General features: G+C 41.6%; 1 protein-coding gene across 14 annotated transcripts in view; it reads right to left on the bottom strand.

Annotated features, from left to right (window-relative positions):
* The window catches only part of C2CD5 (C2 calcium dependent domain containing 5), a 91,879-nt gene that overhangs the window by 26,059 nt on the left and 53,282 nt on the right, over positions 1-12,538 (bottom strand). For 7 of the 14 annotated variants that reach the window (XM_087722762.1, XM_087722766.1, XM_087722761.1 and 4 more), the window contains 4 exons: positions 8,418-8,532; positions 5,286-5,474; positions 2,491-2,682; positions 352-538 (listed from right to left, as the gene is read on the bottom strand). In XM_087722762.1, coding sequence (XP_087578888.1) covers positions 352-538; positions 2,491-2,682; positions 5,286-5,474; positions 8,418-8,532 — 683 coding nt within the window. The remainder of the gene's footprint in view (positions 1-351; positions 539-2,490; positions 2,683-5,285; positions 5,475-8,417; positions 8,533-12,538) is intronic. The other 7 variants (XM_087722767.1, XM_087722765.1, XM_087722772.1 and 4 more) reach the window with 2 other exon arrangements.

Raw genomic sequence — 12,538 nt, forward strand, 5'->3', positions numbered from 1 at the left:
GAGTAGTAGCCTTTATTGTGGTAGAAACTTTTTAAAATGGACCTGAATACACCAGAAACTGGATTCCAGCCGCTGTTCATTAACTTTAGAAAATGTACTGTTATAAGTCTTTCAATTTTGAAATCTTCATGGTTTATTTTAAGAAGCTCGTGGCCTGTTTCTTTCACACTTTTTTTTAAAATGACTAAGCTGACAAATCTTGACATTCTGGGTTTATAAGACGTGTAAAACCATCCTATTCTATTCAATGCTTAAGCATTTTTCCAAGATGAAAAACCGAAGGGAGATTACGCTAGAGGATTAGGGGAAAAAAATATCGAAATGTTTTAAAAGACAAATGGGAAAACTTACTGCCAGACCCATCAACATCGTTTCTCCCACCGTGATCTGTATCCGTAGGCCAAAGAGGGCGTTCATCCCTCTCAGCTTCAGCTTATTCATCAACTGAGTGTGTACCTCGTACTCCATAAATGGCAGCAGATTACTGATGCAGGTTGCATTGGCTTCGGCTTGGGCTTTCTTTTTCAGACGGCATAGCCTGTTGGGGAGTGAACAATAAATTTCAAGGCGTGTGGCCTTAAGGAATCATAGAGTCAGAGGGCTAGGAGGGACCTTGGAGGTCCTCTAGGCCAGTGGTCTCCAACCTTGGCAACTTTAAGACCTGTGGCCTTCAATTGCTGGCTGAGGAACTCTGGGAGTTGAAGTCCACAGGTCTTAAAGTTGCCAAGGTTGGAGACCACGGCTCTAGTCCAACTCCATGCTCAAGGTAGGTGTCCTTATACCATCCTGGATAAATAGTTTTCCAGTCTTTTCTTGAAGACCTCCAGCGATGGAGCATTCCACAACTCCAGGAGGCGAGCTGTTCCATTGGTTAATTGGGCAAGACATTCCACTGATTAATTGTTCTCAGTGTCAGGAAATTTCTCCTCATTTTTAGATTGGCTCTCTCCTTGATTAGTTTCCAACCATTGGTTCTTATCCTGCCCTCAAGTCCTTTGGAGAAGAAGCTGACCACTTCTTCTCAGTGGCAGCTCCTCAAATACTGGGATATTAGGCTATTCACTGTCAGGAAATTCCTCCCTAGTTCCAGGCTGGATCTGATGAACTCCCACCCATTGCTTCTTGTCCTGCCCTCAGGTGCTTTGGAGAATAAATTGACTCCTTTTCCCCCTGCGACAGACTTTCAAATATTGGAAGACTGTTATCATGTCTCTCCCGAACCTTCTCTTCATTAGGCTAAATGTACCTCATTCCCTTAGAGCCAAGGTGGCGCAGTGGTTAAATGCAGCACTGCAGGCTACTTCAGCTGACTGCAGTTCTGCAATTCGGCTGTTCAAATCTCACCGGCTCAGGGTTGACTCAGCCTTCCATCCTTCCGAGGTGGGTAAAATGAGGACCCTGATTGTTGTTGGGGGCAATATGCTGACTCTGTAAACCGCTTAGAGAGGACTGAAAGCCCTATGAAGCGGTATATAAGTTTAACTGCTATTGCTAACTGCTATTAGCTATTCATTGTATGATTTAGCCTCCAGACCAGTGGTGAAATTCAATTTATTTTTTTTACTACCGGTTCTGTGAGTGTGGCTTGTTGGGCATGGCAGGGGAAGGATACTACAAAATCTCCATTCCCTCCCCACTCCTGGGGGAAGGATATTGCAAAATCTCTATTCCCACCCACTCTGGGACCAGCCAGAGGTAGTATTTGTGGGGTTCTCCGAACTACTGAAAATTTCCGCTACCGGTTCTCCAGAACCTGCCAATTGGGTGGCCTTGAGCCAATCACCAGGAGTCTGGGAGTTCTAGTCTTGGCTTAGGAATGAAAGCCAGCTGGGTGATTTTGGACCAGTCACTCTCTGTCAGCCCAACCCACCTCACAGGACTGTTGTGGGGAAAATAGGAGGAGGAAAGTGGATGCTTGCCACCTTATGACATTTGTAGAAATAATGAATGCAGAATATAAATTCTAGTACTAGCAAAAGCACTTAGACTTCTATACTGCTTCACGGTGCTTTACAGCCCTCTCTAAGCAGTTTACAGAGTCAGCCTATGGCCCACAACAATCTGGGTCCTCATTTTACCCACCTCGGAAGGATGGAAGGTTGAGTCAACCTTGAGCCTTTCAGAATCGAACTGCCGGCATCCAGCATCCAGTAGCCTGCAGTACTGCATTCTAACCACTGCACCACCATGGCTCATTAATAGCAAATGCACTTAGACTTATATACCACTTCACAGTGCTTTACAGCCTTCTCTAAGCGGTTTACAGAGTCAGCCTACGGCCCCCAACAATCTGGGTCTTCATTTTACCCACCTCAGAAGGATGGAAGGCTGAGTCAACCTAGAGACTGGTGGGATTTGAACTGCCCAATTGGAGGCAGCCGGCAGTCAGCAAAAGTAGCCTGCAGTACCGCACTCTAGCCACTGCGCCACCGTGGCTCTGATAACAATTAAAATAGGTCTCTTCTTCCTGCCCTCCTTCCTGTGGAGTACCTGGTTTGGATGAGGCAGCCTTTCCCAAACACCACTGCGTCCACGGGCAAGTCTATTGTTGTGAAAAGAACATCGGGCACTTTCTGCTTCCTGCAGCTGCAACAGTGAGCAAGCCGAGCCGGGAACGGCATGTTGAGTTCATCGTAAGGGATGTGGCAGAAGCCACAACCGGGAGGTAAAGTTTCATCTAGCCTAAGAGATAAATGATGAGAAGTCTAAAATTACCATTCAGGCCCCGACTTTCAAAACAGGGTCAGTCACTCGAAGTTGGGAGGGTTCACACAAGGCTTATATAAAGTAACCTACACAGGTAGTCCTCGACTTACAACCCATGGTTTAGTGACAGTTCAAAGTCATGATGGAACTGAAAAGAAGTGACTTATGGCCTGCTCCTCGTACTTAAAACTTTTGTAGCATCCTCAAGGTCACGTGATCAAAACCTGGCAATTAGCATGCACTTAAGATGATGGCAGCGTCCCAGGGTCACGTGACTGCCCTTTGAGACCTCCCCAGGCAGCTTGTGGACAACCGAGCCAACAGGAGAAGCCAGCTTTGCTTCAAACTGCAGGATTCACTTAACAACTGCAGTGATTCACTTAAGAACTGCAACGAAAATACGATAAAACTGAACAAGGGCCTTGCTTAGCAACAGAAAATCCAAGTCACAGCAGTGGTTGTAAATCGAGGTCTGCCTGTACACGGCTGTTTTCAAGTCTGCTTTGTTTTATAAAACTTTTCTGCATTTGAACAAGTTAGTCAACAGACATTCTTCTCCCGCAAAAGGCCAAACAGATAATTAATTCCCCCTCCCCTTTTTAAAACCAGAACAACTCCTGGAAGATACACATGCATGGACAGATTAGTAGAAACCGAGCAGCTTTTTGTGAATTGGTTTCAGTAGATCTAAAAGACACAAAACAACACAAATACTCATTTCTGTTAGGTTGAGTGTTCTATGGAGCGATTATTTGAGTAGGGATGGAACAACTTGTGTCATGAAGTTTTAGTGGGTCAGAAATACAACTAGGTTTTGTAGCAAATTTGGCTATGAATGCAAATCAGCAACTAAGCGTCGCCTGCTAGAGAAATCTATTTAAAAACAAACAAACATTTATTTTATTTAGTTATTTATCTAATTTGGAGACCGGGTCATCACTGAGCAACTTTGGACAGTGTGGAAACCTTGGTGTTTCTCTGAGCTTGGTTGTTTTCTTGCAGACGTTTCATTGCCCAATTAGGTAACATCATCAGTGCTAGAAGGGAGTGGGTTTTTTTTAAAATCATATTTAAATGCTAAATCACATGATGGTCATCTCCCAAAAGAGTGACTTGGCAACAGCAGAGCCAGTTAAAAAAAAAAAATCAGCATTTTTTTAATCCACTTCATACATTTTAGTAGGGTTTTTGTTTTCCTGAAGAGCTGAACTTTTATCATTTTCTATTGAAAACTTATATTTGGTGAAAGCTTGATTTGACAGACAAGCAGGGAGGAAGGGGGCTGCGTTACGCTCAAAAGGCCTGTAAAATCACACAGAATATTCTTTCGGGCAATTTTAGCGATTTGCGTACTGACGCCACGCCAAATGTCAGCTTGATGCTCTGAGGTAAATTGTCATGGCTGACCCAAGTTTGTGTAAATTCAGCTCCCTCACCCAGCACTGTACAAGATGTTGGGAGGAGGGGAGGAGGGGGTATGTTGAGATAGAAATCTAGACCCCAAAATGGGGGGGGGTGTCCGTGAACTTACTGTATTTTTCGGAGTATAAGATGCACCTTTTTCCCTCAAAAAAGAGGCTGGAAATTTGAGTGCGTCTTATACACTGAATACAGCATTTTTTTGCCTCCAGAAACCTCGCCCACTTCATCAAAATGGCCGTGCATAGCCTTTAGGAGGCTTTCAGAGTGCTCCTGGGGACTGGGGAGGAAAGAAATGAGGGGAAAGGGCTGGTTTTTGCTTGTTTTTTTTTAGCAATAGCAGTTAGACTTATATACCGCTTCATAGGGCTTTCAGCCCTCTCTAAGCGGTTTACAGAGTCAGCATATTGCCCCCAACAATCTGGGTCCTCATTTTACCCACCTCAGAAGGATGGAAGGCTGAGTCAACCCTGAGCCGGTGAGATTTGAACAGCCGAACTGCAGAACTGCAGTCACCTGAAGTAGCCTGCAGTGCTGCATTTAACCACTGCGCCACCTCGGCTCTAATCCTTTTGGGGGGGGGCACCCCCCAGGAGCAGTCTACAAGCCTCCTAAAGGCTATTCAGCCCTTTTTTTTTTTGAAAAAACAAAACAAAAACAGGGCCGTTTTCACAAAAACGGGCTGTTTTTGGGAGGTCTGCAGAGTGCAAAACCTTTTTAAAAAATTGCCTCTTCAAAATCTTGGTGCGTCTTATACTCCGGTGCGTCTTAATACTCCAAAAATACGGTTAAGTTTTGCTGTAACTTGAAAAGGAGAGGCCAATCTCTATGGTTGGCTGGGGAATTCTGGGAGTTGAAGTCCACGCGCCTTAAAGTTGCCACAGGTGGGAAACCTTGCTTTGATGTGTCATAAAATTTTGACAATGCTGGGAAATAAAGAGTCACTTGCACACTCAGCGTCAGGAGAGGGACAGTTCGAAACAGGGGAAAGGATTTGCGTCCTGTTGTTAGTAGCCAAACGGTTACCTTATTCAGGCTGTTAGACATTTTAAAGCAGTAAGACTAGTGATTGGGGCAGTCCCACAGCGTCTGCTGTTGTTAGTGAAAAATCAGTAAAGTGGTCGGCCCCCGCATTCTGTGCTGTACCACTGGTAACCTACCCTAATAGAGAAGAACTATCTTGGTTCTGAGGAAAAAAATCAACCTCTCCCTTCTCTGACCCTATGGAAAAGTAGCCAGGCTGCCATGACAACCTTGGTTCCAAACAGACTTCCATGTTTCCATCCTGGAGAAACCTGGGATTCAGCACAGCTGCTGTGCCCGAGGCAGACAAAATACAGACCTCCTCACTGTGAAAGGAAGGAAGGAAGGAAGGAAGGAAGGAAAAAGAGAAAGAAGAAAAAAGAGTGAGAAAAGATGGAGGGAGGGGAGGAAGGAAAGAAAGAAATTAAGGAGGAAGAAAAGAAGGAAGGGAAAAGAGAAAGAGGGAAAAAGAGGGAGAAAGGAAGGAGGGAGGGAAGGATGGAAAGAAAGAAGAAAGAAAGGAGAGGAAAAGAGAAAGAGGAAAAAAGAGGGAGGGAAGGAAGGAAGGAAGGAAGGAAGGAAGGAAGGAAGGAAGGAAGGAAGGAAAAAGAGAAAGAAGAAAAAAGAGTGAGAAAAGATGGAGGGAGGGAAGGAAGGAAAGAAAGAAATTAAGGAGGAAGAAAGGAAGGAAGGGAAAAGAGAAAGAGGGAAAAAGAGGGAGAAAGGAGGGAGGGAGGGAAGGAAGGATGGAAAGAAAGAAGAAAGAAAGGAGAGGAAAAGAGAAAGAGGAAAAAAGAGGGAGGGAAGGAAGGAAAGAAATTAAGAAAGAAAGAAAAGGAAAGGAAGGAAAAAGAGAAAGAAGAAAAAAGAGTGAGAAAAGAAGGAAGGAGGGAAGGAAGGCAAGAAATAAATAAATTAAGAGAGGAAGAAAGGAAGGAAGGAAAAAGAGAAAGAGGAAAAAAGAGGGAAGGAAAGAAATTAAGAAAGAAAGAATAGGAAAGGAAGGAAAAAGAGAAAGAAGAAAAAAGAGTGAAAAAAGAAGGAAGGAGGGAAGGAAGGAAGGCAAGAAATAAATACATTAAGAGAGGAAGAAAGGAAGGAAGGAAAAAGAGAAAGAGGGAAAAAGAGGGAGGGAGGGAAGTTAAGAAATTAAGAAAGAAAAGAAAGGAAGGAAAAAGAGAAAGGGAAAAAGGGAGGGAAGGAAGGAAGGAAAGAAAAAAGAAAGGAAAGGAAGGAAGGGAAAAGAGAAAGAGGGAAAAAGAGGGAGAAAGGAAGGAGGGAGGCAAGGATGGAAAGAAAGAAGAAAGAAAGGAGAGGAAAAGAGAAAGAGGAAAAAAGAGGGAGGGAAGGAAGGAAGGAAAGAAATTAAGAAAGAAAGAATAGGAAAGGAAGGAAAAAGAGAAAGAAGAAAAAAGAGTGAAAAAAGAAGGAAGGAGGGAAGGAAGGAAGGCAAGAAATAAATACATTAAGAGAGGAAGAAAGGAAGGAAGGAAAAAGAGAAAGAGGGAAAAAGAGGGAGGGAGGGAAGTTAAGAAATTAAGAAAGAAAAGAAAGGAAGGAAAAAGAGAAAGGGGAAAAGGGAGGGAAGGAAGGAAGGAAAGAAAAAAGAAAAGAAAGAAAGGAAGGGAAAAGAGAAAGAGGGAAAAAAGGGAAAAAGGAAGAAAGGAAGGAGGGAAAGAAGGAAGGAAGGAAGGAAGAAAAAAAAGAAAAAATCAGTCATGGGTTCACTCATATGCATTGCCAAATCTCTTCCCCAAAATAAAAAAGCCACAACCCAAATCCATGTTGAAAGTGAACGTTTGGGGCAGAGGAGTTTTGAAAAATACACTGCCTCCCATAAAGGGGTTATTTTGACTGGGATGAGGACAATTTCTTTCCAGGAGGCCTGAGGGATACATTAGGCCTCCATGTGATCTGCTGGATGCTTTGCTCCCAAACTAAAATGGCAGCCTCGGTTACAGGGCTTTTTTCCAGGCTGAGAATTTTAAGTCGAAGGGATGTGGAGCCCCAGACCTTGATTCCAAAAGAGGAAGGGCCAGGCGAAAAAGGTAAACCTTTGCACATCAATCAAATACACAGGTAGTATTTGATTTCATGACTGCAATAGCGTCTATCCATGACCGTCCAAGGTTTGTGACGGTTGTAAAGCAGATTGTCCTATGGCCGACCAGATTTTGCAAACCTGTCTTTTGTGGCAGTTGCAAACGTTGTGATTGTTAAGTGAACCAACTGTTCACGATGGGACGGTTTCGCTGCAAAATGGAAACAAATGCTATTTAGCAATAGCAATAGCAGTTAGACTTATATACTGCTTCATAGGGCTTTCAGCCCTCTCTAAGCGGTTTACAGAGTCAGCATATTGCCCCCACAGTCTGGGTCCCCATTTCACCCACCTTGGAAGGATGGAAGGCTGAGTCAACCTTGAGCCGGTGAGATTTGAACCGCTGAACTGCAGATAACAGTCAGCTGAAGTGGCCTGCAGTACTGCACCCTAACCATTGCGCCATCTCAGCTCTATTTGGCAAACACTGCAAATGGCCTTAAATACAGGCTGATTGCCGAGGGCCTGAAATGTAGTCACGTGACTGTGTGGGATACTGGGTGGTAAATCCCCTGGGGAGATCTGTCGTAATTTTGAATGCTCGTAAATCAAGGACTACCTGTCCTTGCTAATGTGAATTCCCTATTTTGTAGTGCGGGGATGGGGAACAGCGATGGCTCTTTTATGACTTGTGGACTTCTACACCCAGGATTCCTGAGCCAGCATGGTTGGCTCAGGAATTCTAGGAGTTGAAGTCCACAAGTCCTAAAGGGTCCATCGTCCCCCACCGCTGATGTAGTGGATCATTCCCCATCTCTTTTCCCCCCCCCTGTGTCCTCAAGTCAGTGTTGTTCCCTATCTTCTATCTTCATGTCCCCAAATGGCATCTCCTCTTCATAGCTTGATCGCTGATCAAAAAAGGTTGCAAGTGAAGATGCCTTGTGTGCCACAAATAATAAAAACGAAGGTTCTGCTATTCAGAAGAATTTGTCATTCCTTCGCTCGCCAAAGCAAACAGCAGCAAGGCAGAAATAACACCCTACACCGCGGCCGCTTCCCAGCAGCTAAGTGGCTGTATTACTATCCGCCACTTATATCACCCTGAGCCTTCCTACTTCCCGCTAATTGGTACACAACAGGTCTATGTTCTTCTCTTTTCACCCTTTCCTCCTGCTGCTTGCAGAGGTAAAATATTTTAATTGTCGGACAGACTGAGCCAGCAAGTTACCAAATGCTAGTTGATTCACTGTAGCCCACCACAGCGTGGCACCCCAATGCTTTCGCATGGGATTTGATTTCTTGACGCACTTCTGCCCACCAGGCGTCTCGTGTTTCCGGGTCATCTGAAAGATACAGAGCACATCTGTTTACTATTCAGCAGGGATGCAAAATGTTTCTGTTGAAGCAAAGACGTTAACTAAATGCTGGTTAACTTGTTCAAGCTAGCATAAGACCTCAGTAACGTTCCTGTTTCTTCTTCTTCTTCTTCTTCCTCCAGCCAATTAAGGCTCGTGTGAGCTACTTCGGCGGGGTGGCGATTTCACGCAATCGAAGCTAGTCCATTTCCCTTCGATTCTCAGGGAATATAAGAACTCTAGGATGCGATTTCTATACTTGGCCGTTTTGCTCAAAATACCATTAGAGGCAATCCTTGACTGACAACCACCATGGAGCCCAAAATCCCCACGGCTAAGCGAGACAGTTGACAAGTGAGTTTTGCACCATTTTACAACCTTTCTTGCCACCGTTGTTAAATGAATCACTGCAGTTGTTAAATTAAGGACACGATGGTTAACTGAATCCGGCTTCCCCATTGACTCTGCTTGTCAGAAGCTTGCAAAAGTGATTGCATGAACCCGGGGCATTAAATATTCAGTTGCCCTCTGACTTTTTATCACATGACCATGGGGAAGCTGCAATGGTCGTATGAAAAATGGTCAGAAGTCACTTTTTTCAATGCTGTTGTAACTTTGAACAGTCACTAAATGAATGGTTGTAGTCAAGGATGACCTGCATTAGGCTCAAATTACCAAGCTACACGCCAAAAGTATTTCTGACTATGAAAAAAAAAAAGAGACAGCATCTCCAATTACAAACACATTTGCAGTCAGCATGTGCCCGAAGTAGCGCACGGAGCCATTTTGCCTGGTACGCACGGCGCCACCCGTTCCTCTTCCAGATTTGTGGTATGCATGCAGGTGTGACGATCAGCTGATCTCCGTACATGCGGCAGTGCTGAAAACTGGCGCATGCGCGCGGGCCAACTGCTCATTGCGCACGCATGCATGCCAGTAACTGGAAGGCTAGGTGGCGGGTGCGCATGTGCGTGCTCTACACCGGAAGTTTATTTCCAGGCATGCGCATGCGCGTGCATGCCCCCTTTGCAATTCCCCTTCCAGGTTGCACGGGTAACGAGTGTGTGTGCACGCTTTTCAGCACTCTGCCGAAAAGGTTCGCCATCACTGATGTAGATTGCAAGATACATTAACTTAAGAGTTTGGACGATTTGAATAAGTGTTTAACTTTGTCAGGATTAAAAAAGCAGAGTGCAATTTAGAGATTTAAAAAAACACCGAATCACATCGCTCACTTGATGGGAAAAAAGTTTTAAAAACTCTCTGGGCAAACTTAACATTCTTGCATGAATAATTAATTGTCCTTGTTTTTGTATTTTTAACTGGTTCGACAAATACCAACATCACTATCACCAAAAGAGTTATGAGATATTCTGTTTATACTTTTAACCTCAGACAGGGAAAAATACTGAGTTGTTAGGTTAATTCTGAATAGCTCTATCACTTATTCTTGGAAAATATCTTGTCAATGAAGAAAAATACATTTAATACATGTATTAACATATTATTCAAAATATTTTTAGAAACTAATAATGTTATAACCATGATTCATGGTTCACTGTAAGTTGCCACATTAAAGGCAAACCATATTGAATTAGCTTCATGTTAGAATTTCAAACACGACCTCTTAACATTTTCAAAAATATACATGGAAGCACTTTTTCAATATTTGCAAAGATGTACCAAGTTTGGAGGGGGCTGTTCAGAAGAACCTTTGGTTGTTTAAATATCTTACATATGAACTTGCAGTGATACTGGTGGAAATTGCTTGTAATTTCCAGAGATAATGGAAACTTATATAAGCCAAACTTCTTTTAAAATTGTTAAGAAAACCATCTTTTAATAGAGGACTTCCTAGACTAGTTTTGCAGCAAAACCTAAATTGCACAATGATGTATGATTTAGATGGAACTTTGGGATTTCTCTTCTCAAAACACATTTCTGAAGAGATCCTCAGATTGCATAAAATTCCTAAATGAAAATTCATTGTTTCACTCACTCCACAATTACATCATAGACCCATTTTTTTAAAAAAACTTTCTTGAGATTAATCTTTTTTTCTCTTAAAAGCATATTTTTGAAATACAAAGTAGTACTTTAGATCTTATAAGAGACTGTTACTTGAGGGTCAACAGAATAGATAGACTTAGTGTTAATTTGAAAGGTTTTAGAGATTTTAGAAAATGACCTGTAGTTTTAATTTATTTCAAATAATTAAAAATTATGTCAAATTTATAAAGGACACATCTGACAGAACAAGATAAAAGCTCTAATGGGTTTTTATAGTGCATTTGCTTAATATTTGAAAGCAAGGTGAGGCAGGTAGTTGTCCTGACTCATAAACATTTTTTTCTCTTCACGTTCAACAAGATGTAACTGGTAATTTTAGCTCATAAAATATGATTATGATCAATGTTTATCTAACAAGCTCCCTGTTATCTTTTGCATTATGATTGTTTTTATTGTTTCAGTATTTGTTATGACCATTATCAGAGTGGAGTTTTTAATATTAGTATCTAAATTAAGTATATACTCAACCATAGAAGATAAATAATTAGTGTAATTGTTGTAATTACATCATGATAAGTAAGTGAAATTTGATCTGTGGCGTTTCTTACATCTTAAACTGAGGGAATATGCTTTTTACTTAGCAATGAATCAGATTTTGGAAGGGAGAGTTATATTTTGGTTTCTTCAACATTATTTCAAAAATTCACATGTGCAGAATTGAAAATTATGGTTTATCAATTTAACAACTCAATCAGCTTAAATGTACATTTACAATAGTTTACTACAACATCCAAAAGCCCGCATTTCAATGTCTCTTTGCTGAATTTATTTGATTTTTATATCTACAAATTATAAAAAATTGGTAGGAATGGCTAGTTATTTAATTTTTGAATGCAAGGCTTATAGGTGTATTATTGCACAGAAACCTCTTTGGATGCAGATATAAGATATCTCATTACCAGCTTATACAAGGAAATAAAAGAAACTATATATGACTTAAATAATACCTTACCACAGCGAACTGAATTAAACATGTTTTCATTTAAAAAAATTAGTGAAAAAATGGTGAAAACCCTGGCAAGATCTTGGCAAACCATGTGAAGCATTTATTATGAGTATATGGGTATACCTCTATCTCTAGATATAGCTATCTTTGTACTCATAACTATTTCTTTTTGCATGCTTTCTCTTGCTTTGTCTATATATGGCACGAATTTAGCTTCTAAAAGTATTCCCTAAACTTTTAAACAGAGATGTGTGAATAAATGTTTAGGAGAGTAGCCTCGAAGACCAGCTATTAAGAGTATAAGCAAAAAGGTAAAACAAGTGTTCAAAAGAATCTTTTAGACAATTCCCACTCAAAGGATTCTCTTTAATAAGAAGCAGTATTGTAAAATTACTGAACAAGAGATCTCCTACTCCTGTGATTTTTACAGTGGTAATTCCTTATGAATTCCATTCAAATATGAATTTTGCATGTGTTATTTCCCAGAAATATTAGTAGCTAACATTGAATTCTGAAAAGTTACTACAAGACCCAACCACTGCATGTCACAAACCTGAAAATGTAAAGACGGTATGGTACTGGTTTTGGGAAACAGAGTTAGCTTCACTCTGTGCAGAAAATAACATGTAAAGAGGGCAACATCTGAAAATAAAATACCTTGGAGGTTTAAATATGCTTCCTTGGAAATGAACTTTCTTCTGCATGTTGTAAACTGAACTTTAGCTCCACCCTCCCCCTGCTAATTAAGGGAAGGGGGGGGAATCATATAAATCATATAAACAGAATGCAATGCATATTTACATACAATAGACACAAACTTACCTTTGCGTGTCAAAAGATAAATAAATGACCGAATAAAAACCAAGACACCACAACATAGCAGGCGTCGTTCATACCAAACACGGGAACGCAACGCAATGTAAAAGCATTCGCTTTGCTTTTCGGACACAGTGATTCACAAGCAGCTTTCCTTCCCCT

The sequence above is a fragment of the Thamnophis sirtalis genome, unplaced genomic scaffold, assembly GCF_051295495.1.
Source record: "Thamnophis sirtalis isolate CommonGarterSnake01/CBP01778 unplaced genomic scaffold, rThaSir2_p1.2 scaffold_9, whole genome shotgun sequence".
Classification (NCBI taxonomy): Eukaryota; Metazoa; Chordata; class Lepidosauria; order Squamata; family Natricidae; genus Thamnophis; species Thamnophis sirtalis.